The 25,127-nt window shown below is 50.9% G+C and overlaps 1 protein-coding gene across 2 annotated transcripts in view; it reads right to left on the reverse strand.

Moving 5' to 3' along the window:
• LOC119956814 (CD276 antigen-like) overlaps positions 1–25,127 on the reverse strand; it is a 330,224-nt gene that overhangs the window by 72,128 nt on the left and 232,969 nt on the right. For both annotated transcript variants that reach the window (XM_038784260.1, XM_038784259.1), the window contains exon 5: positions 4,290–4,424. In XM_038784260.1, the coding sequence (XP_038640188.1) occupies positions 4,290–4,424 (135 nt within the window). The remainder of the gene's footprint in view (positions 1–4,289; positions 4,425–25,127) is intronic.

Consider the following 25,127-nt stretch of genomic DNA (forward strand, 5'->3'; position numbering starts at 1 on the left):
GTGGTTTGGTGTGACGGACTGGATTGTGTTTCTTGCGGTCCGGGGTCGAGCAGTTGCCATGTGATGCAGCCCGATAGGATGCTTTCTATGGTGCATCTGTAAGCGGAGTGGAGAATTGCCAACCTGACGTTATGGGACCTGCCCCTTGGATTTGTTTTGACAGAGTGGTTAAAAATTCAGCGGGAAAAGCCAGCAAGGTAGCCGACGGGCTACCCTCCGCTTTTCCTGCCGAAGTTGCCAAAAATCTGCACATTCTGCCCAGGATTTTAATAGTGGAAGTGGTTTTCCGGACCCGCCGTTGACTTCGGCGGCCGTGGACGATCCCAGGGGGAGATGATCATGTCGAGTGTTTCCAAGAGAGTAGGCATTCATGCACCGTTATCAGTGGGTTAAGTATATCTGCTTCACACTGCAGAGCCGGTACATCCTTTGTATGGTGTTTGACCAGTGTAGTACGCAAAATGATTGAAAACCTCCTCTCTCATGAACACGATCAAACTTACCCGGTGCCTGCCACCAGCCTGGGTGAATGCGGGTCTCCATGCCGGACTTTGTGCCAACTTCAACTCACCTCCACGAGTGTTCCTCCCAAGATGAGGCACCCAGATCACTCTGCGTTACACGGATGGCGACCGCGTACCCCGCTCCTCCAACCGCTCCCATCCCGCCTCCCCCACACCACACACACACCCTGGCTCACGCCCGCCAAATTCCCCTCGGTCATTTTGTGCACCTCATTTCAAGAATCGCGGAATAAGAGGCGGGGCCTAATCCGCTCGAGGACTGACGCAGCTCTTGAATGAAGCAGACTGTCAAACAGTCCGTCTTTCATTGGTGCTCAGGGAGATACCCAATCCGGCAAACAAAAAACAAAAAAAAACAAATACGCAGCCCAAAAAGATCGCACAGTTCCGGGCTCAAGTGAATTGCGGGTGCAACTGCAGTGCTGGGGTTTCAGGAGGGTGAATTTCAGTGGGAGCGTGCTATAGCGGCTAAAGAGAGATGGCAGACCTTACTGGGGACACTATGGCAAATTTTAAAAATTATCCTGGATTTGTCCGTTAGTTTTTTATGTACTCTGCAGGACTTGCAAGGGGCTGTTTAGCACAGGGCTAAATCGCTGGCTTTGAAAGCAGACTAAGGCAGGCCAGCAGCACGGTTCGATTCCCGTAACAGCCTCCCCGAACAGGCGCCGGAATGTGGCGACTAGGGGCTTTTCACAGTAACTTCATTTGAAGCCTACTTGTGGCAATCAGCGATTTTCATTTTTTCATTTAATATCTTCCAAGATGGCCGATTTGGTGGAACACTATTCACGACGTCCTATGCTGCTCTTGCTCATGTATATGCTTTGTTTGGTCCCTTGTTCCGCACTGTAACCTGTAGTGATCTGTATATCTGAATGTATATAAAGGATTAACATCCATAAGCAAGTGCTAGATGACCACACTACCAGAAGGATGTGGAGGCTTTAGAGAGGGTGCGGAAGAGATTTACCAGGATGTTGACTGGTATGGAGAGCATTTCATTTTTCATTTCATTTCAATAGCTATGAGGAGCAGTTGAATAAACTCGGTCTGATCTCACTGGAACGACGGAGGTTGAGGGGTGACCTGATAGAGGTCTACAAAATTATGAGGGGTATAGACAGAGTGGCTAGTCAGAGGCTTTTCCCCAGGGTGGAAGTGTCAATTACTAGGGGGCATAGGTTAAGGTGCAAGGTTAGAGGAGATGCACCGAGGCAAGTTTTTTTTACACAGAGGGTAATGGGTGCCTGGAACTCGCTGCCGGAGGTGGTGGTGGAAGCAGGGACGATCGTGACATTTAAGGGGCATCTTGACAAATACATGAATAGGATGGGAATAGAGGGATACGGACCCAGGAAGTGTAGAAGATTTTAGGTTAGACGGGCAGCATGGTCGGCACAGGCTTGGAGGGCCGAAGGGCCTGTTCCTGTGCTGCACTTTTCTTGTTCTTTGTTTGTTCTTGACCACTATATGGCAGCAGCAGAATATATGTATATAAGATAAACTCAGAGAGAGTTTCCCACCTCTTCGTATCAGAGTGACCTCATGAACAGAGTTAGAGATCTAGCTTAGTGTGCAGGTGGAGTTAATCATTATATATATATTTAATCTTATTAATCTAATCTACAGTTATAGTTACTGAAGAGTGAACAAACTCGTAGTTAATTTATTATCGTTACTCAATGAACAGTATTTTTTTATTTGAAGACTTCGAGTGTTACTGAACATCAAGCATACGACCATTCTGGCAGAAAGCAAATGGGTAACAAGATGTTACTAAACGTCATATAACACAGCCAATCACTGTTTGTCAATGTACTCTGTCGATTATTCTTTTATGTCTACTGTGTACGTTCCCTTAGCCGCAGAAAAATAATTTTCACTGTGATAATCAATCAATCTGCATCACCACATCCCTTACAACTTTTTTTTTTAAATGTATCTTCACACACACACAAACCTTTTTCTCTTTGGGGAACAGTGGAAGGATTCTCGAGCTGATTATCAATCCGGAACGGTGTTAAGAATGCTCCTTCCATGAGCAATAAGTCCTGATGGACTTGAATCCAGAACGTCTGATCCAAAGGTGGGGACGTTACCCACTGGGCCACAAGACCTCCTCCCCTTACAGCCTACATACTGCAACTTGATACTTTTGCTGTTACAAGGCAGATCTCACAGCCTCTGATCACACTGCACTGTATTTGAATACCTCAAAGTTCGGTCAATCACCTCATTTACCTCAAGACAGTCAGAAACAGGAACTGCCCTGCCCCTTAGTTCAAGTCCAGTATATAGAGCAGCCTTGTTCACCGCAGATGAAACAATTAAACACTCTGTTCTTTAGCATACCCCATGCCTCCTCATCTCCCCCCATCTCCCACGCCTACCCCTCTCACCCCACTCCCCCACACCTCCCCATCACTCCCACACCTCCCCATCTCCCCCCACACCTCCCCCTCTCACCCCACTCCCCCTCCACTCCCGCACACCTCCCACGCCTCCCCCTCACCCCCCCACACTACCCATCCCCCCATCTCCCCATCACCCCACACCTCCCCATCTCCCCCCACTTCACCATCTCCCTCACAAGCCTCGCCATCTCCCCCCACTTCACCATCTCCCCCCTCCAAGCCTCCCCGTCTCCCTCCCACCCTTCACACCTACCCATCCGCCCCACACCCTCCCCATCTCCCCCACCACACCTCCCCCTCTCACCCCACTCCCCCTCCACTCCCGCACACCTCCCACCCTCCCCCTCACCCCCCACTACCCATCCCCCCACCCCCATCTCCCCCATCATCCCCACAACCCACACCTCCCCACACCCCCCCCCCCCCCCACTTCATCATCTCCCCCACAAGCCTCGCCATCTCCCCCCACTTCACCATCTCCCCCTCCAAGCCTCCCCGTCTCCCTCTCACCCCTTCACACCTACCCATCCGCCCCACACCTCCCCATCTCCCCCCACACCTCCCCCTCTCACCCCACTCCCCCCTCCACCCCGCACACCTCCCACGCCTCCCCCTCACCCCCCACTACCCATCCCCCCCATCTCCCCATCCCCACACCTCCCCTTCTCCCCCCATCCCCCCACTTCACCATCTCCCCCTCCAAGCCTCCCCGTCTCCCTCCCACCCCCTTCACACCTACCCATCCGCCCCACACCTCCCCATCTCCCCCCACACCTCCCCCTCTCACCCCACTCCCGCACACCTCCCACGCCTCCCCCTCACCCCCCCACTACCCATCCCCCCAATCTCCCCATCACCCCACACCTCCCCATCTCCCCCCACCTCCCCCCACTTCACCATCTCCCCCTCCAAGCCTCCCCGTCTCCCCCCCCACCCCCTCACACTTCCCCAACTGCCCCACCACCCTCAAGCCTTCCGATCTCCCCCCACCCCTCTCCCTCCCAACCTCCCCCCACCCTCCCGTCTACCCCAACACATCCTCGTCTCCCCTCCAACTGATGCAAATTTAAACATCCAACCTTCTGCAGCAAGACACAGTGGCTTCACATTCCAGAAGCCGAGGAAAGGGGGTTATTTGGATCATTCGGGCACATGGTAATGGATAACATTGCATGCGGTTGATCTGCTGACCACTGGGGCGCCCTTCAAGTGATTCATGTCAGTGATGGCGACGGGAGGATGAGGAAATGACCCGTCTAATGTGAAGGCCAAGCTGGGGGTGTGGGGGGGGTGGGGGGGCCTGGGGGGTTGTGTACGTTTTGCAGGGACGCCCGAGCGCTGAACCCACCTGCTTTGCTCTCCTCGCAGCTCTGCCAGATCTTCCGTCGGCACACAAATCCCAGAGCGACCAGCAGCCCCAGCAGACAGATGGAGAGCCCGATCGTCAACCACAAGGCAACGGCGGGGAACTTTAGATGCTGCCCTGGAGGTAGAAAGAAGCAGAAAGAAAACCAGTGAGTGGCAGGAGCCGAGGTGAGACGGAAGGTGACAGCTACCATGCCCTATTATGTATTCTCATGTATTTTCTTGAATTTTGTTTAATTCCCTTTTCTTCCCATGTACTGAATGATCTGTTGAGCTGCTTGCAGAAAAATACTTTTCTCTGTACCTCGGTACACGTGACAATAAACAAATCCAATCCAATCCAATCCAATCCAACCCATGCTGAGCTGGTGCCTCTGACCCCTCGCGTTTGATTCCTTTCTAAAGCAATCCTGCGACTTGAATAGAAGGTTATGCTGATTAGGGTTAGATAAAGAGGGATGGGAGGAGACTGGCGAGGAACATAAATGCTAACATGGACCATTTCAAACTGAATGTTTTTGTTACTGTCAAGTCTAGGGGCAGCACGTTGGCGCAGTTGTCAGCACTGGTGCCTCACGGCGCCGAGGTCCCAGGTTTGATCCCGGCTCTGGGTCACTCTGTGTGTGGAGTTTGCACATTCTCCCCGTGTCTGCGTGGGTTTCACCCCCCCCCCCCACAAACAACCCAAAGATGTGCAGGCTAGGTGGATTGGCCACGCTAAATTGCCCCTTAATTGGGAAAAATGAGTTGGGTACTCTAAATTCAGAAAAACATCTGTGCCAGCTGAACCTTGCCCCCAATTTATATTCCTGGAGAAGGCGAGATCTGCTGGCTAATAGAAAAAAGAAATTACTAAATGACTGCAGATGCTGAAATCTGAAACAGAAACAGAAAACGCTGGACCGTCACAGCAGGTCCGACAGCGTCTGTGGAGAGAGAAGGGAGCTAATGTTTTGAGTCTGGGTGACTCTTTGTCAAAGCTTTGAAGAGTGCTCTGGTGTCCTGGCAAATATTTCCTCCTCAACCAAACATCACAAAGACCGACGGGGTTGACCGTGGCCTGATTTCCGCCTGTGGGAACTTGCTGTGCACAAGTTGGTTGCTGCGTTTCCGACATTGGAATAGTGACGCCAAGTCAGGAAAGGCCCTTCGGCAGTCGCAAGGTGCCTTGGGAGGATGGAGTGGTGGGGGGTGGGGGGGTTGGGGGGGGGGGGGGGGTATGTGGTAAACCACTGTTAGTGTATTATATGTATTGTGGTAAACTGTTACTGTACTACATGTATTGTGGTAAACCACTGCCTGATGGCTCCGCCTGTGGCTCCTCCCCTCAGGCTCGGTATAAAGGTGGCTGACCTCCAGCCTTACCCCAGTTCGGGATCAGTGGCCAGGAGGCTTCCAGTTTAGCTTATTAAAGCCACAGTTTCGTTCACGACTCGTCTCGTGATAATTGATGGCACATCAGGGTACAATTCCGATTTTCAGTTCAGTCACACTGACGGACAATTTAAAAACGAGTCAAGCCTCAAAGAATATGATAAATAAGGCAACCCTCAGATAAAACTGGCCTGGAGCTTGACTCTGAATCCTTGTTTATGTTCCTTTCGCTGTATTGTTCGGATGAGAGTCACATGAGCAAGGCCATGTTGATCACCCCTTGCTAGAAAGTGGCAGCAGCTCTGTTCACAACTGGGCCTACTTCGGACAGTGTGCAGTCGGCCTGCGTTGTGTGGGGCTGGATTCGTACCGTGTCCAACCTGGGTGGGGAGTGGCAGGGTCATCAGTGACACTTGTGAGCCATTTGTATCCCGGTCACAATTCAGCCGCCGTCATAGTTATTCATTCCGCTTGCCACCCCAGATTTAGCGAAGTCAATCCCAGAAACATTTGCCTCATCAGTACTGGAGGTCACGACCTCTCCGGGGAGGCGACAGCGCCGTGGACCAGGCATCCAGCAGATGGTGAAATTTGAATTCAATAAAAATCTGCAGTCAAGGCCGGAATTCTTTGGAAGCCGGGATTCTCTGACCCCATCGGCAGCACACACCCGCAGGTTTCCCGGTAACGTGGGGTGGCTTCGATGGGAAACCCCATTGACAAGCAGCGGGGACCAGAGAATTCCGCCCTAAAATCCCAACGGTGACCATGAAACCATTGGCTCACTCATGTCCTTTAGGGATGGAAATCGGCCATCCTGACCCGGTCGGGCCTACATGTGACTCCAGACCCACAGCAACGTGGCTGGCTCTTAACTGCCCCTCTGACTGAAATGGCCGAGCGAAGCACTCAGTTCGGGAAGTTAGGGATGGGCAACAAATGCTGGCCCAGCCAGTGACGCCCGCATGCCAGGAACGATTTAGGAATAAAATAGAACTTCATTGCTGCTCGTCAGAATTTCCCTGCACAAACTGGCCGCCATGCTTTCCTGTTACAATAATGAGTATACTTCAGAAATTCCTCATTCGCACCAGAGCATTGCACTGCCCTGAGATTGTGAAAGGCACTATATCAATGCAGGTTCTTCAATTACAGTCTGCAGCTGATGATTGGTGATAGACTGTGTGGTGGTATGATTTGCATAGCTGTCTGCCATTGGTGCAGAACACCGGCTTACCATTGGCCCTGGTCGGTCATGTGCCTCTCGACCGATTGGTTGAGACCAGTCATGTGACGGCTCTCCGATTGGTCGAGAGGCTGAGTTAACCACGCCTCCATACCGAGGTATAAATAGTCGGAACGCCTGGCGGTCGTCCATTTTATTGTAGTCAACCGCAGGGCTAAATTCTAGCTTATTAAAGCCTAACTTTTGTATAGCAACTCGTCTCTCGTGCAATTGATGGCTCATCAGACTGTTCAATATGGATATTGCACCAGTGATGTGATTCATCGTTTTAGAGGTGCTGCTATCTCCTTGGCAGCCGGGGGGTGGGGGGGGGGGGGGGGGGGGGGGGGGGGGGGGAGAGATTATTCTTTGGCCTTCGAATGCCGTGTATTCAGTTTTGCGTGCCGTCGAGCCCAATGCCCCCGGGTGAACCGAAACCCTGGCTCAGACTGAAATCAGCTTAGTTAAAATTCAAATGAGGTTTCTCTCCAAGCTGTCTTTGGACGGGCTCCCGCTTTTCAAAATGCCAGGCTCTCATCCTTCTCTCCGAGATAACCCGGCGTTCCTGGCCCCGTGCCCGAGGTGGGTGGGGGTGGGGGTGGGTGGGGGGGGGGGGGGGGGGGGGGAGGAGGAGGGGAGGCAAGGCAGACCAGACAATGAGCAACAGCGGTCCAGTCTGCTGGTGGAATCTGTGATCGACACAAGGCCCCAGGATCTTCAGGTCATGCGCCGGGGATTGAGCAAGTTTAATCGCCTCAATCCGGGTTGGCTTCAGTTTTATCTATGGAGTGGAGAGAGAGTTGCACATTTCCACTACCCTCAATGTAAAGATAGTTTTTTTCTGGTTTTGCCCCTTGGAACTCGGCCTTTGAAGGCCTTAGCTGTTAACCTTAGTTCTGGACTGGCTCATCAAGGCGGTTGGCACAGTGGTTAGCACTGCTGCCTCACAGCGCCAGAGATCCGGGTTCAATTCCAGCCTCGGGTGACTGTGCAGAGTTTGCTCTTCCTCCCCATGTCTGCGTGGGGTTTCCTCCGGGTGCTCCGGTTTTTCCCACAGTCCAAAGATGCGCAGGTTAGGTGGATTGGCCGTGCCAAATTGCCCCTTAGTCTCTAAAAAGGTTAGGTGGGGCATGGGCCTGGGTGGGATGCTCCTTCGGAGGGTCGGCGCAGACTCGATGGGCCGAATGGCTTCCTTCTGTACTGCGGGGATTCTCTCCAGGGGCCTAACTCTTCCTGTCCATAAAGACCACTCAGGAGAGGTGAACAAATCAGAAATCCAGGATTTAGCACATGGACCACTGCTTAAATGGAAACTGGTCAGAATCTCACGGGCAATATGTGATTGTTTCCAACCATTCCCACATCAATATGGATCCTGGCAACATCGGGAGAGGTGGTGCATTTTGAAGTCCAGTTCTCTGTCTGTCCACATTCTGCGGGGGTTTATCTCCATCGCGGCCCCCTCCTCACCAACCTAGTTCAGCAGGAACAACGTTCTCATGCAGCGAGTGGTTGGGATTTGGAATGCGCTGCCTGAGAGGTTGAAGACAGATTCAATGCTACCTTCTGAAGGGATTTGGGCAAATACCTGCAACAGAATCCAACTGCAAGGATTTGGGGAAAGAGCCGGGGTGGGAAGGAGGGGGTGGAACTGACCGGATGGTGCTTCGAAAGAGCTGGCACGGACTCTACGGTTTCACCCCATGGAGTTTTGCCACGTTATTGGCTCAATACGTTGAGATCCTCGGCCTTGTTTCAACATTTTAAACACCGGGTCTAAGAGGAGGAGTTGCATTTGCATTGCGCCTTTCACAAGCTCAGCACTTTCCAAATCACTTCACAGCTGACGAGGTACTTTTATTGACCTGTGGCCACTCCCGCAGTGTCAGGAACGCAGCTGCACAGCAAGATCCCACCAATAGGAATGGGGTTGTGGTTACATCGCCCGTCTGGGCGAGGGATTCGCCAGGACGCCACAGAGGGCTCACTGCATTTCATTAAAAAATGCAGCCACACAGGATCGTTCTTGTCCACCTGAAGGTTCAGATGGGGCACTGGTCTGAAGTCTCATCCACGCGGTGGCCCATCTAGCAGCGCAGCGCTGCCTCAGGTACTGAACCTGCGGGAGGTCACTCCAGATTGGGATCCCAATTCTCTTGAGATGGGGCTTGAACCCACAATGTTCCGACATAGAAGCGATGGCAATGCACACCCGAAACAACGCCGTCATTCGGAGAGCAAACCACAAATAAACACAGAAACAGGTGGAGGCCATTCAGCCCCTCGAGCCTGTCCTGCCCTGTCCTTCCCTGTTAATATCGTGAAGACTTCCATCAGATCCCCCCCTACACCTTCCAAATTCCGGCAAAAACAGGCCTAATTTGTGGAGTCTCTCCTCGTGACTCAACCCGCTGTCGTCCAGGCATCATTTTTGTAAACCTACGAGGTTAGAATCTCCTTCCTAAAGTGTGGTGCCCACAGTCACCCCACAGCAAGTGGGGTCTAACCAGGGTTTTGGAAAGCCAGAGTCTGGGTAAATGGGGACGAGTTGGGGGATCACAAAACTGAGCCAAGGCCCCACAAAACTGAGCCAGGGCCCCAGGGTCCGCTCTGCACCAGGACCCCACAAACCAGAGATTATCCGAATCCCCTGCTTCTTAATCGCAAGCTCATGCAGCTTGCTTCCTCGAGGAACGTTGTCAAAATGAGTTCGACGGGTGGGTCAATTTATCCGAACACAGCCAGTTACCGTCGGATACAGAGAGTGAATAAATTCATTTATTAAATATTTAATTACATTCCTGAGTGAACTTGTTACACACAAATCAATCTTTTTTTTTGTGACAATATTGCAATTCGACTTTCCCCGACTGAGCGGTGCAGCTTGCATTCCATTCCCAGGCCAGGATCCTTATTGCTCCTTCGGGGGCAGTTGCGAGATTAGTGTCAAATTAGAGCCGGTATTTATTGCTCTGGGGATGCTCGTTTGTCTGAGACTGGGGAAAGACTGCCTGAAATTTATTGAAAGAGCAAATTTTGCACAGCTCGACTGGAGGGAAGTCAACTTCGCAGCTGGGGCGAAGCAGGAACGCATTTCAAGAAGGGGGAAACGTCTGACAATGGGAGAGCAGGGGAAGATTAAGGATGTCTATGTTAATCGGCACAGAGACAGACTGTTCAACCCACACTAGCTCTTGGGGAGATAGCGACTGCAATAACTTGCATTCGTAGAGTGCCTTGTTGCCGTACCCGTGTTCCTGTACCAGCCTCCCCGGACAGGCGCCGGAATGTGGCGACTAGGGGCTTTTCACAGTAACTTCATTGAAGCCTACTCGTGACAATAAGCGATTTTCATTTCATTTTCATTTCACCTCAAACATGGGCAAACATGCGGTCTGGGCAAAACACGCAAATTAGCATACAACAATCTCCTTTGTTTTATCGCTAGAGGTTACCACAAAAGTATCAAAGGTCCATTATAAAGGATATCAAAAGCGCTATTACACAAAGTATGAAAACTCTACAAAAACTCATGGATTGGATCTAAATACCACCCGTTAAGAGGCGAGGTGATCAGACTCCTCTTGGTGGATTCTGATGTCCTCTCTGAATCCCAGACCCAGGGTGCTGCTTCTTACGATGATTGTCCACGCAGGTTTTTGCTCCAGAAGTTCCTTTGTCTCTCCTTCTTATACAGATCTTGCTGCCACTGATCATTCTTCTTGTTAGTGATAGGCACTAACCAATCATTGTCCTTTAGTCATGATCGCTCAGGGAGTCTTGTCCCTCTCAGAGGAGTCATATTTCTCTCAGGAGCACGACGTAGGGGTCTGTGTTCAATCACAGTCTCTTCAAGGCATAGCAGGTCCTGTGCCTGTTCTTCACTGCAAGCCCCCACAGCCTTGCCTTTGCCACAGGTCTGAGCCTGATACAGAGTTAGCTCTTTTAACCATCAGGCTTTGCTGGTGCCTTCGTTTTGCTGGAGCCGTTACGAATACCCATCTACAGCCTTCAATGTGTTAAAACATTGGGCCACAGAAAGCAGGTAATTTAAAGCTTTGCCCAAGAGATAGATTTCAAGGAGGAACTTCCAAGTCTTAGATCCCAGGGTGGTGAAGGCAGCACTGAAGTGATTTACAAAGAATTTACAGTGCAGAAGGAGGCCATTCGGCCCATCGAGTCTGCACCGGCTCTTGGAAAGAGCACCCTACCCAAGGTTAACACCTCCCCCTATCCCCATAACCCAGTAACCCCACCCAACACTAAGGGCAATTTTGGACACTAAGGGGCAATTTATCATGGCCAATCCACCTAACCTGCACATCTTTGGATAGAAGAGGAATTTTGGAGATGTATAAAAACGTTGTTGCCAGTGGTGGAATGTGAAAATCAGTGCACTTTCAGGAGGATGACAAGGATTTGGGAAGGTGCAAAGGAGGATTTACTGGAATGGTACCAGGTGTAGAGTAGAGGGATTGGGAAGGTTGCTTCGATCAGTTATCAGGACGGCTGGTTTGTGATGCGGAGCAACGCCAACAGTGCGGGTTCAATTCCTGTTCCAGCTGAGGTTATTTATGAAAGACCCACCTTCTCTACCTTGCCCCTCGCCTGAGGTGCGATGATCCTCAGGTTAAATCACCACCAGTCAGCTCTGAAAGGGGAGTGAGCAATCTGCGGTCCTCTGGCGCTGTGCCAACATTTACAGGATAAAGGGTCAACTCTAATGACGGCCACTGAGTAAATGCATAAGGAGCTATGTCATTGAGTGATCTTCAAAGAGTATCTCCAGCTATGTCTTGACCCTACTTGACCTTTGGAGATACTAGGTAAGTAAATAGAATTTTAACAAAAGACCATGGGCGCGATTCTCCGCTCCCCACGCCGCGTGGGAGAATCGCGGGAGGGCCCCCCGACAAATTTCACCCCCCCCCCCCCCCCCCCCCCCCCCCCCCCCCCCCCCCCCCCCCCCCCCCCCCACCCCTGCTCGGAAGAATTGCAAACACACTTGGTCGCTGCCGTCGTGAAACGGGAGTGCGAAGCCCGTTTGGGGCTTGTAGGTGGCCTAGAAAGGAAAGAGCACCACGACTGTGCTCGGGAGGGGACTGGCCCGCGATCGGTGCCCACCGATTGTCGGGCCGGTGTCCAAATCGGACGCACTATTTCCCCTCCGCCGCCCCGCAAGATCAAGCCGCCACGTCTTGCGGGGCGGCTGAGGGGAAAGACGGCCACCGCGCATGCGCGGGTTCGTGCCGTCAGCGTCATGACGTAAGCCGCGCATGCGCGGGTTGGAGCCGGCCAACCTGCGCATGCGCGGCTGACGTCATTAGGTGCGCCGGCCGCGTCATTCTCAGCACGACGCCCCCACGGCCGAGATTTACGGAGCGCCGCTCCTAGCCCCGCCGGGAGGGGCGAATAGGGGGCGAGGAGCGGCCTCCGAGGCCGTCGTGAAACTCGGCCGAGTTCACAACGGCCCTCCCGATTTTTCCCGGGAGCGGAGAATTTCGCCCCATTGCTTCCAAGATTTCTTCTAGGGTAAGGCAGGCCGAGATAAAACCACAATAACAGGACCAGGATGAGGGATTGGTGCTTTGTGGAGAGAGAAGACCAGAATTCTATCAATGGAGCAGAGATGATTGAAGCATGTAGCACAGGAGGAAGCCATTTGTCCCATTGGGCCGGTGCTGGGTTTTTGATCGGCTTGCTGAAAAACATGAAGATTTTCCTTTTATTCTGTCACGGGATGTGGGCGGTGCTGACGAGGCAAACGTTTGTTTTATTGCCCATCCTGCCCTCCAGGAGGTGGCGGTGAGCCAACTTCTTGAACCGCTGCAGCCCGTGTGGTGGAGGTACGCCCATTGTGCCGTTAGGACAGAGTACACAGGGAGAAACTGATGGAAGTGCGGCTGAGGGTGCGGATTTAACGCGGTGTCACAAGTAGACTTATATTAACACTGTAATGAAGATACTGTGAAAATCCCCTAGCCACCACACTCCGGCTCCTGTTCGGGTACACAGAGGGAGAATTCAGAATGTCCAATTCACCTAACAAGCACGTCTTTCGGGACATGTGGGAGGAAACAGGAGCACCCGGAGGAAACATAGATAGAACAGCACAGAACAGGCCCTTCGGCCCTCGATGTTGTGCCGAGCAATGATCACCCTACTCAAACCCACGTATCCACCCTATACCCGTAACCCCACAACCCCCCCCCCCCTTAACCTTACTTTTGTAGGACACTACGGGCAATTTAGCATGGCCAATCCACCTAACCCGCACATCTTTGGACTGTGGGAGGAAACCGGAGCACCCGGAGGAAACCCACGCACACACGGGGAGGACGTGCAGACTCCGCACAGACAGTGACCCAGCCGGGAATCGAACCTGGGACCCTGGAGCTGTGAAGCATTTATGCTAACCACCATGCTACCGTGCTGCCCCAAACCCACGAGAACATCTCGAGGGAGTTCAGGAAGAGAGGTGAGAAATGGTAGCACAGTGGTTAGCACTGTTGCTTCACAGCGCCAGGGTCCCACGCAGACAAGGGGGAGAACGTGCAGACTCCGCACAGACAGTGACCCAAGACGGGGATTGAACCTGGGACCCTGGCGCTGTGAAGCAACAGTGTTAACCACTGTGCTACCATTTCACACCTCTCTTCCTGAACTCCCTCGAGATGTTCTGCGACATTAAAGGGGTTACATCGATGCATTAAGTTGTTGTTTTCTTAGCACTCACTAAAAACAAGGTGCTGTTTGCCTTTCACTGAGAACGCACATAGAATGGTGCGGGGGCGTTTGAAAGCTGCCGACAACATCTGACACTAAAGTGGCTAAAATTTACCAGCGACCGACGCGATCTAATCAGCTGATTTCGGCCTGTCGGAGACTCAAAGTAAATCTCCATGGCAACGGGTGCACTTTTAAACACCGTGCAACAACAGGCGAGACCTCAGGAACAACAGCAAAGGGACTGAAAATTTCACATCTGCTCCTCCGACTTGAGTCTCGGAACAAATTGTTGCAGGATCAGAGAGCGAAATGAAATGAAATGAAAATCGCTTTATTGTCACGAGTAGGCTTCAAATGAAGTTACTGTGAAAAGCCCCCAGTCGCCACATTCCGCCGCCTGTTCGGGGAGGCTGTTACGGGAATCGAACCGTGCTGCTGGCCTGCTTGGTCTGCTTTCAAAGCCAGCGATTTAGCCCTGTGCTAAACAGCCCCTTAAGAGTGACGACTCGAGTGACTGATTGTACAGGAAATGCCCGGCCACACAGGTTCAAGTCGGAGACTTGTGAAAGGTGACCTGTGCCGGACTTCGCTCTTGTCGTGTCAGTGGTGTACCCCCCCCCCGCCCCCCCCCCCCCTCCACCGCCCCCCAGCTTCAGCATTTTGCATGTGATTTTAACCCCAATCTCCACAAACGGACCTGTCATTGCTGTCTGTCATCAGCCCGCAACGTAAAATCTCCACCTTCCACCCGAGAGGTTTGACTTTTCACTTCTGCTTAAGGCTTCGCTTTTGCAACTCACCCTCCCCCCCCCCCCCCCCCCCCCCCCCCCCCCCCCACCATCCGCCCATCTTCAAGGAGCCTCTTCAAAATACCAGCTCTGCCACATTTGTTGTCCCCCCCCCCCCGGTCCTCAAACGCTTTTGCTTCCTCCCAGTGCCAGTGAGGTTTGTGGGTCCAGGTCCCACCCCGGAAACATCAGCACCAAACCTTGGCTGACAAGTTGTACTGAAAAACGCGTGGTATGTTTTGTCCACTTAACATACTTAAGGGGCAGCACGGTAGCATGGTGGTTAGCATAAATGCTTCACAGCTCCAGGGTCCCAGGTTTGATTCCCGGCTGGGTCACTGTCTGTGCGGAGTCTGCACGTCCTCCCCGTGTGTGCGTGGGTTTCCTCCGGGTGCTCCGGTTTCCTCCCACAGTCCAAAGATGTGCGGGTTAGGTGGATTGGCCGTGCTAAATTGCCCATAGTGTCCTAAAAAGTAAGGTTAAGGGGGGGGGGGTTGTTGGGTTACGGGTATCGGGTGGATACGTGGGTTTGAGTAGGGTGATCATTGCTCGGCACAACATCGAGGGCCGAAGGGCCTGTTCTGTGCTGTACTGTTCTATGTTCTATGTTCTAACACTGCCGTATACACATATACCAGCAGAGGGAGTCCGGAAGGACAGAAAAAAGGATGTTTTTAAGAGCATGTGAACACCTCTTGCTGGAAAGCTTACAGTTTCTTCAAAAGAACCTCATGCACGCGAGTGCAGGATTCAGGGAGTGCTGCACTGTTGGAGGTGCTATGTACTGGGCTTAGACCTGTAGCAGCAAGCTTCAGTCCCATAGGCCTGCTTTCACAGGGGCCCCAGGAGAGTGAATGTTGTTATGATCCAGAGAGCCAGGCAGCAAAGGGTGGAACTGGAGTCAATCTATACACAATTGGATGGGCACTTGGCGAAAATAAACTTGCAGGACATCGGAGACAGAGCATAAGATTGGATTGCTCTACAGAGAGCTGGCATGAACTGGATGGGCCAAATATTTTAATTAATTAATGGGATGTACGCGGCGCCGTCTAGGCCCAACATTTATTGCCCATCTTTAGTTGCTCTTCAGAAGGTGGTGGTGAGCTGCCTTCTTGAACCGCTGCAGTTCCTGAGTCCTGAGGTGTAGGTACACCCAGCGTGCTGTTGGAGGCTGAATAGCCTCCTCCTAGTCTGGCAGAGCCCCAGTTTTGGAACTTTCTCCTCTATTTGAAGTCCCTCCAGGGCCTCACCACCCCAAACTCCATAGCCGTCCACGACCCTCCATGACCTCTGCACTCCTCGAATTCTGGCCATTTTCCGCATCTCTGATCGCTCCGCCATAACTGGCCATGGTTTCAGCTGCGCAGGTCTAAGGTTCTGGAACCCCCTTCCTAAACCTCTCCACCTCCTCCTTCGAAGGTTTTGGCCATCTGTTTTGGCTGTCTCTATTGTGGCTCAGTGTCAGACTTTGTTTTATAATGTTCCCGCAAAGCACCTTGGAAAGGTTTAACTTCATTAATATGTGCTAAATGTGGCCGTCACGGTGGCACAGTGGCTAGCACTGCTGCCTCACAGCGGCAGGGAGTCGGGTTCAATTCCGACCGTGGGTGACCGTCTCTGTGGCGTTTGCAAGTTCTCCCCGTGTCTGCGTGGGTTTCCTCCGGGTGCTCCGGTTTCCTCCCACAGTCCGAAGATGTCCAGGTTAGGTGGGTTGGCCAGGCTAAATTGCCCCTTAGTGTCCAAAGGATGTGTAGGTTAGGTTAAGGGGTTATTGAGGATTGGGCGGGGCAGTGGGGTTGAGTGGAATGCTCTTTCAGATGGTCAGTGCAGCCTCGATGGGCCGAATGGCCTCCTTCCGCAATGTAGCAATTTTATGAATCTAGAGAAATGCAGGTTGTTGTTAATTTCAGAGCACACCGAATTGCTCCAGCCATGTCACAGTGTGACGGTCCCAAGTCGGACCTGTGTAGAGTCAGCTGATCTTTGCTGTATGTCAGCGGTCAGCGTCCTGTCGTGTGCCTCAATGCCCTGGGCTGTACAATGAGATTTGGTAGCCTGGGCTATGGAAGATTAAACAAGTAGACCAAGAACAGCACGGGTTCCCAGTCCGAAGGTCGTCTGCATGACTTGAGCTGGATGCCATTTGCAAACGGAATTTGGCTCTCCTGCGAGGTCTCCCGTGGTTGAATAGCTATCGGCACATCCTGTTTCGGCTCAAGCCTGCTGAAAGGGAGAGCGGCGGAAGATCCGGAGGGGTTATGGAATTGGCCGATGAGAGTTGGACAGGCCAGGGACAGCCAGGGATAGTCGGAGGGACAGCGGGTTTCGAGAAATGCCGGGGTCTGCGCCCTTGAGGGACAGCGGGTTTCGAGAAATGCCGGGGTCTGCGCCCTTGAGGGACAGCGGGTTTCGAGAAATGCCGGGGTCTGCGCCCTGTTCCATTCTCTCTCTCGGATGTGTGAACTGATGCTGCTCTGTACTGATGCGTCCATTACTTTGCTTTGCGCCAAAGCTGAAATATGTACAGATAATGATGCATGAATTTACAAGCTGTGGATAGCGAGGCAGATAACAAGGCGGCAGCAACGAAGAACCAGGATAATACAAATCGCTCAAATTTGTCAAAGTTACAAGCCTTTCATGTGGAACCGCCATGGAATATATAAACACACACACATTCAAATATTCTTCTTTAGCGACGTGCTTTTCAGTGCCGTTCGGGAGGAGGGGGTTGGGGGGAGGGGCGGGATGAATGCTGACAAGTGACGTTCCCCCTAATCTTTTGGGGTTTTAGTTACATCCCTCCCCTGCTCGAAATTCAAGGATTTGCCTGTTATTTCTCCTGAGCTCTTCCATAGCCCAGCGTTTGTTCTCCTGCAGTAAGCATTTATCAACTCTCTCTCTCCACGTGCAAAGGCACTGGCTTTGTTGCATCTGTCCCCCTCCATAGAATCCCTACAGTGCAGGAGGGGGCCATTCAGCCCATCCCCCGACCCTCCGAAAGAGCACCCCACGTAGGCCCGCTCCCCCACCCTGTGCCCGCAACCCTACCTAACTTCCACATCCTTTGGACACTAAGGGGCACTTTCAGCGCGGCCAATCCACCTAACCTGCACATCTTTGGACTGTGGGAGGAATCCGGAGCACCCGGAGGAAACGCGCGCGGACACGGAAAGAATGTGCAAACTCCGCACAGGGGCCGGAATCGAATGTGGGTCCCTGGATAGTGCTAACCACTGTGCCACCATGTCGCTCCGTGGCCGAAGCTGCAGCAGCAGCAGCAGAATCTCAAAGCTTCTCCTATTCACCACCCCTGCAAACCCCCCCCCCCCCTCCCAAAACATACCTGACCACTTCATGAGCCACGATCCCTCGAAGCTGACCACATGCACAACAGTTCATAAGGTACCACGCAGGCTGCTCACAAGCCATTTAAGACACTTTGACAACGTGTCTGCTTTCAAGGATCATGCATTGAATTATACCAAACTAATTCAGGAAAAATTAAAGGGATTGATATCTGCAAGTCAGAGAAAGCCCATAAGAGACGTAGAGTCATTGGATCATGCAGCAAATCTGATCCTCGCAAATGGTGTGGATTCAGTGGGGGGGGGGGGGGGGGGGGGGGGGTTCCAGCACCCACCACCTCTCGATCTGCGTGCGACACATTGACCTCCACTGATCACTCTGGGAGCTTTTTTCTTATGCTTTCATGGGATACGAGTGTCACTGGCAAAGGTCGCATTTGTTTCCCATCTATAATTGCCATTCCCTCCTGCCACAATTCAGATGCAATCCATTGCTCTCCTAACCTACCTTTCAAGAGTTTGAACTTCTGCGCTGCGGGACTCAGAAAGTAGTCAAAATGAGCAAATGTTGTCCTCCCGACTCGATACACGTTATTATTTAATAAGCAGTGTTGACCGGGGGCTAGTTATATAAATGCAGAAACGGTATACAAAATAAAAGGTGCAATTAATTGTTAACCGGCCGCTGGATTGAGCAGCACTAGATGTTGTACTTTTCCTTGTTCAGGCTCTTCCAAGGCTAAAATGGTTTGCATGCAGATGAAGTTTGTTAAAATAAATTCTCCAGTTCTGCTGGCCAACAGCTTAATTGCCAGCCGATGACATTTTTCCAGAAAAGGAGAGTTATATAAAGAGGTGACATCCTAATGGAGCTAATTGGTACTTTAGTAAAAATGCATTCCTGTTTTTTTTGCTAATGAATACACGCCAGCAAGTCAGCAGCATGCGCCGTATTGTTCGAACGTACTGCTGGTTGCCTAGTCCCTTCCCATCTACTGGGCATTCATTTCAAACACCATACGTTTTAATTAAATCCCCCCCCCCCCCCCCCACCCCCACCCCAGTCCACAATGCCACACAAGCAATGTTAATTACCAGGCAGATAATGTGCGTGTCGACGGTGAGCTAGATTCAGACAGTGAGAAATTATAGTTTGTTCAGGACCCCAGGGGAACCAGGCTTCACAGTGTCAGGGAAAGAAAAGGTAATCCTGACATGCCTGACACCATCTTTTAATTCACATCTTCCTCGGGCAGCAGTCCCTCCCTTGAGGTGTCAACTCACGAGGACAGGTGTTGCTGCCCTTTCAGTCGAAGGGGTGCTGCGCTGACAGAGGTGCCCAATTGCAAACGAGGCATTAAAACCAGTCGGGTGGACATAAAAGATCCCCTGGCACCACCATCTTTGGGGAGAGCTGGAGAGGTTTCCCTGCTGCCCTGTCCAATAATCAAGTCTTAACAAACGTTGCTACAGTTGGCTCATCTGGTCTTTGCCTGGTTACAGTTCATGGGAGCGTGCCGTGTACAAACTAGCTGCCACCTTGCCCCTGCCCCCCCCACTTACAACAGTGACTACACTTTCCGAGGACTTAACAGGCTCTAAAGCATCTCGTGGTCACGAAGGGTGCTATACAAATGCAAGTCTTTTATTTTCTCTACAATGTGACAGTTCATCAGGACTTTGGGGCGGCACGGTAGCATTGTGGATAGCACAATTGCTTCACAGCTCCCGGGTCCCAGGTTCGATTCCGGCTTGGGTCACTGCCTGTGCGGAGTCTGCACATCCTCCCCCTGTGTGCGTGGGTTTCCTCCGGGTGCTCCGGTTTCCTCCCACAGTCCAAAGATGTGCAGGTTAGGTGGATTGGCCGTGCTAAATTGCCCTTAGTGTCCAAAATTGCCCTTAGTGTTGGGTGGGGTTACTGGGTTATGGGGATAGGGTGGAGGTGTTGACCTTGGGTAGGGTGCTCTTCCCAAGAGCCGGTGCAGACTCGATGGGCCGAATGGCCTCCTTCTGCACTGTAAAAATTCTATGAAATCTATGAGGACTTTAGGAACAGCATAGAACAGTACAGCACAGAACAGGCCCTTCGGCCCTCGATGTTGTGCTGAGCAATAATCACCCTACTTAAACCCACGTAACCCGTAACCCAACAATCCCCCCATTAACCTTACACTACGGGCAATTTAGCATGGCCAATCCACCTAACCCGCACATCTTTGGACTGTGGGAGGAAACCGGAGCACCCGGAGGAAACCCACGCACACACGGGGAGGATGTGCAGACTCCACACAGACAGTGACCCAGCCGGGAATCGAACCTGGGACCACTGGAGCTGTGAAGCATTGATGCTAACCACCATGCTACCGTGAGGCCCCGAACAGGGGATTTTGCAGACAGACAGGGGATTTTGCAAACACGGTCTTTGAAATAATGCGTGCCTGGCAAAATCTGACAAGAGAAATAATTCTGGGCAGGCACTAATATTCCGCAAAGATTATATCGGAGCGCGTCCAACTGTCAGGTCCGTGCTTTATATCCTTTTGAATAAGATTATGCTGCATCGGACAGAAATCCAAACTGCCCGTGCAGACACGTCAAGATGTTTCAATCAGGAGACGGAAGCTCTTCCCCAGCACAATCGGTCAGAGGGTGCATCACGCGGGAGCATTCGCCTCATTCAAACATCGTCGCTAATTTGTGACCCGTTCTCACAGGTCAGCGACCCGGGTCAACAGCACCGTCTGCTGGAATGAATGGGTTGGCTCAAAATGTGCGGACGAGGGGTAATGCTGGGGGGGGGGGGGGAATTATAGGAGGGATGTGATTGCACTGAGGGGGGGGGGTGCAAGAGGCAATTTACCAGGTTGCAGCCTGGGCTGGAGGGGCTGAACTATGAGGAGTGATTGGATAGGCGGGCGCTATTTTCCTTAGAGCAGCGAAGGTAGACAGGGGGCCTAATAAAGGAGTATACAATTCTGAGTGGCATAGATAGGGTGGATAGGAAGGCACTTTTTCCATCAGTAGAGGGGCCAATAACCAGGGGGCATCAGCTTAAGGTAAGAGGTTGGAGGCTAAGAGGTGAATTGAGGAGGAACCTCTTTTTTTTTATAAATATGGAGCACACAATTTATTTTTCCCAATTAAGGGGCAATTTAGCGTGGCCAACCCTGCCCATCTTTGGGTTGTGGGGGTGCAAACATGGGGAGAATATGCAAACTCCACACGGACAGTGACCCAGAGCCAGGATCGAACCTGGGACCTCGGCGCTGTGGGGCAGCAGTGCTAACCACTGGGAGAAACTTTTAGGAGAAACTTTTTCACCCAGGAGGTGGAACCCACTGCCTGAAAGGGTGGTTGAGTCAGAAATTCTCATAATATTTGGGAAGTATTTAGATATTCACTTGCGTTGCCGTAACCTCGATTTGGAATTCATTCTAAGGTTCTGTCTGATTGTTCTCAATTTCCTCGTCGGGGAGTCAGTTCCTCCGTGTAAGATTAGGAACGTGGGCGGTTACCGTTACTTCATGGTCGGCAGGTTACCATCCTGGAATTACTGACCCAAGATCACCACGGGGGCATCAGTTTAAGGTAAGAGGTTAATGATCACATCATTAACCCGAGGAGTGTAACGGTTCAATGAGAAGGTTCAAGGGTCAATGAGAACGTCACCGTCTGAAGGCAATAAACATGGTCTTGGCGGTCCACGGAACACAAGACAAATATTCTCATTTATTCTGATTTACTGAAAGCTTCCACAATATCATTGAATGCTACAGGGCATAAAATGATGAAGCTTCTTTTATAGAATCTCAATGCACCATCAAGGAACCGGTTGCTAACTGTTCTCTTTATGTTACCTGAACATGTTGCAAAGTGTCAATACGAATAATAACGCTTCTTCATCTTGTCAATAGGGAAGTGTACTGGAATGTAAATAAGCTACGGCTTAGTGATTCTCACGGTTGGCTAGACCTTCTGAGCATAGCCCAAAAACTTACATCTGCATAGAGTTACTCCGAATTACAAAGTGCAAAAACAGATCCAACAGCCCGGAATTCGGGATGGCTCAAGAGTTGTTTAAAAATGGTGGGCGGGTCCCGATTCTGCGATCCCTGATCCCTTTCTGGGGCTAATATTTGGGAGTGCCTTTTAATAATAATAATCTTTATTGTCACAGGTAGGCTTACATTAACACTGCAATGAAGTTACTGTGAAAAGCCCCCAGTCGCCACATTCCGGCGCCTGTTCGGGTACACTGAGGGAGAATTCAGAATGCCTAAATTAACAGTAACTATAATAATAATAATCTTTATTGGTGTCACAAGTAGGCTTACATTAACACTGCAATGCAGTTACTGTGAAAATCCCCTAGTCGCCACATTCCGGCACCTGTCTGGGTCACAGCACGTCTTTCGGGACATGTGGGAGGAAACCGGAGCAGCCGGAGGAAACCCACGCAGACACGGGGAGAACGTGCAGACTCCGCACAGAGAGTGACCCGAGCCGGGAATCGAACCTGGGACCCTGGTGCTGTGAAGCAACAGTGCTAACCACTGTGCTACCGTGCCGTCCTATAACATTTCGTGAGTGCCTTTAAGGTGTCTGGGCTGATTCCTGTCAAAAACCCATATTCGACACACTCCAGACCTGGCAGGCTCTCTTGCAGAGATGGGCATTTCTTATTCCTCTACAATTTTCATGGCTTGGGCTGGATTTTCAAAAGGCGTGGTGTGCAGCCCTTCAGAGAAGCGATGAATTCTAGTCTACATGAGAGGACCATTTAAAAGGTAAGTTGAAAAGGTCCTCTACATGCCTCCAATGTTAAGCTCTGCCCTTTCACCCATCTCCTATGGCCCCTCATACTCCCTACGTCAAGCCCTGCCCTTTCACACCCCCTTTGGGCAGCACGGTAGCATTGTGGATAGCACAATCGCTTCACAGCTCCAGGGTCCCAGGTTCGATTCCCGGCTGGGTCACTGTCTGTGCGGAGACTGCACATCCTCCCAGTGTGTGCGTGGGTTTCCTCCGGGTGCTCCGGTTTCCTCCCACAGTCCAAAGATGTGCAGGTTAGGTGGATTGGCCATGATAAATTGCCCTTAGTGTCCAAAATTACCCTTAGTGTTGGGTGGGGTTACTGGGTTATGGGGATACTGTGGAGGCGTTGACCTTGGGTAGGGTGCTCTTTACAAGAGCCAGTGCAGACTCGATGGGCCGAATGGCCTCCTTCTGCACTGTAAATTCTATGAAATCTATGGCTCCTATGCCTCCATGCCAAAATACGGCACTCCAATGTCCATTGATCTACACTATCTAGAATCGATAAACTCCGTACTGTATAGTATTACGCATTTTAAAAAACCTCTAAAAAAGTTCCTTTGTAACTTTCTTCTGTGTTGAAAGGAAGTAATTTCATTGCAGGCTAATAAAAATCTAGACCCTTTAAAGTATCAATACCGCCCACCCTTGAAACCACTTAACTTGCCCAAACAAATATTGTGAAACTGACAGCAGAGACCAGAGACACTGAACTGTCAATCAAACAATGTTTACTCTGGGGCGCGGGTATTTTAGTGCTCAAATGGTGTCTGGGATCTCAGCAAAGCATGCATAATAAGGCGTGGCTGAGGGGGCGAGGGAAAAGTGAAAGGTATAGAAATTTAAGGGAATTCTGGATTGGACCAAGGAAGTTGAAAGTATGGCTGCCAATAGAACAGGGATGAATAGGTCAGAATAGATATTCCTTCTATTCCTTTCTCCCCCAGATACCTTTCTAGCTTCCATTTAATTAAAATTATTCCTTAACTGCTTCCTGTTGTCATTGAGTTCCATGTTTCCACAACTCTGCGTAGAGAATGTTATGGGCCAGAGTTTAGAGAACCCTAAAGTGTATCATGGAATTCACCTGACCCACAACTTTTAATAGGTTGTAGAGCTCATGGCCCACTCTACAGGGGTGGTACAGCAGAAATGGAAAAGTATTTTTTAAAGCAAAACAATGTTTATTCTATGAACTCAAGTTAACCTTTTTAAAACATAGTGAACATCTCAGCAACCATCAATTCAAATACAACCCCCAAAGAATACAACACTAAGTAATCCTTAATAACTTCCCAAACAACATCCCGAAGACAAAAGAAACACCTTTTAACAGAAGCACATCAGGTTTACATTCACTACTGAGAACATTTATCATTCCGAATTCACCAAATGATCAAGAGATAGTCTTTTGATGGCAGAGAGATCAACAGTACCCCCTGCTTTGTCTGGCTTCAGCTCCAACACTGAAAACAAAACTAAAACACACCCTGCAGCAAACAGCCAAAAATAAAAGTAAAAAGCTGACAGACAGCCCAGCTCCACCCACACTCTGACATCACTGATAAACACCCATTTCTTAAAGGTACATTTCTTAAACACCCGTTTCTTAAAGGTATACTCACATGACAAGAACGACAGGGCAAAATGTCTCTGTGCACTTCACAGGTGGGGTTAATGAGATGTGTACGGCATCAGCTCGCCTTGGCTAAAAGGTAGCATTCTCACCCCTGAATCAGAAGGCTGCAGGTTCAAGTCCCACTGTGGACATTTCAGCGCATGCCTTGGTTGACAATCCTGCACTGTTAGAGGAGGATTGCTCTATCCCAAGAAGAGCAGGGTAACATACAGCGCAAAAAAAAAGCACATCTCACTCAATCACCACAAAATAAAATCATCAGCACACTCATGAGGGACTGAGGCTCCCTGACTGCAACCCAAGGATGTGACAATACCCCTTTTAAAAACAAGGCTATCCTCTGAACAGACAAATTATGTAAAGTAAAAAGGAAATGATTCAGGCAATAAAGAAGAAAGGATATCCATTCCAAAGGAAGGGAAACAAGGACTCTGTCTAAAAATACTATAGATAAAACATTCATTGGCGCTGCAGAGGTGGAATCTATATATGACTGGAATGAACAGATTCCCTCACCGTTTCTTGACGATTAACTTGCATTACCATGGTTACTGCAAAATCTGAAGCCTTGTTAATCAATGCTTAATGGTACGATCATAGAGTAATGAACTCTGCACAAGCAACAACTGATAGGGTGAGATCCTCCGGCTAGTCACACCTGTGGGACCTTCTGGCCCCGCCAACGGTGCACCCTCCTGTGGGTTTCCAGGTGGCGTGAGGTCGATTCAATGGGAAATCCCATCGACAGCGCCGGGACCAGGAGATCCCGCCTTCGGCCAATGGTGGGCCGCCCCCCACCCCCGCCGCTCAGAAACACGGCGCAGGGAGGCATTTGCGTTGCATCTTTCATGACCTCCAGATGTCTCAGAGCACGCTGTGGCCACTGAAGTGCTTTTGAAGAGTCCTTACTTTTGAAGTTGTGATGCTGCAAGGGGTTGGG

Source organism: Scyliorhinus canicula, chromosome 24 (genome assembly GCF_902713615.1).
Source record: "Scyliorhinus canicula chromosome 24, sScyCan1.1, whole genome shotgun sequence".
Taxonomy (NCBI): domain Eukaryota; kingdom Metazoa; phylum Chordata; class Chondrichthyes; order Carcharhiniformes; family Scyliorhinidae; genus Scyliorhinus; species Scyliorhinus canicula.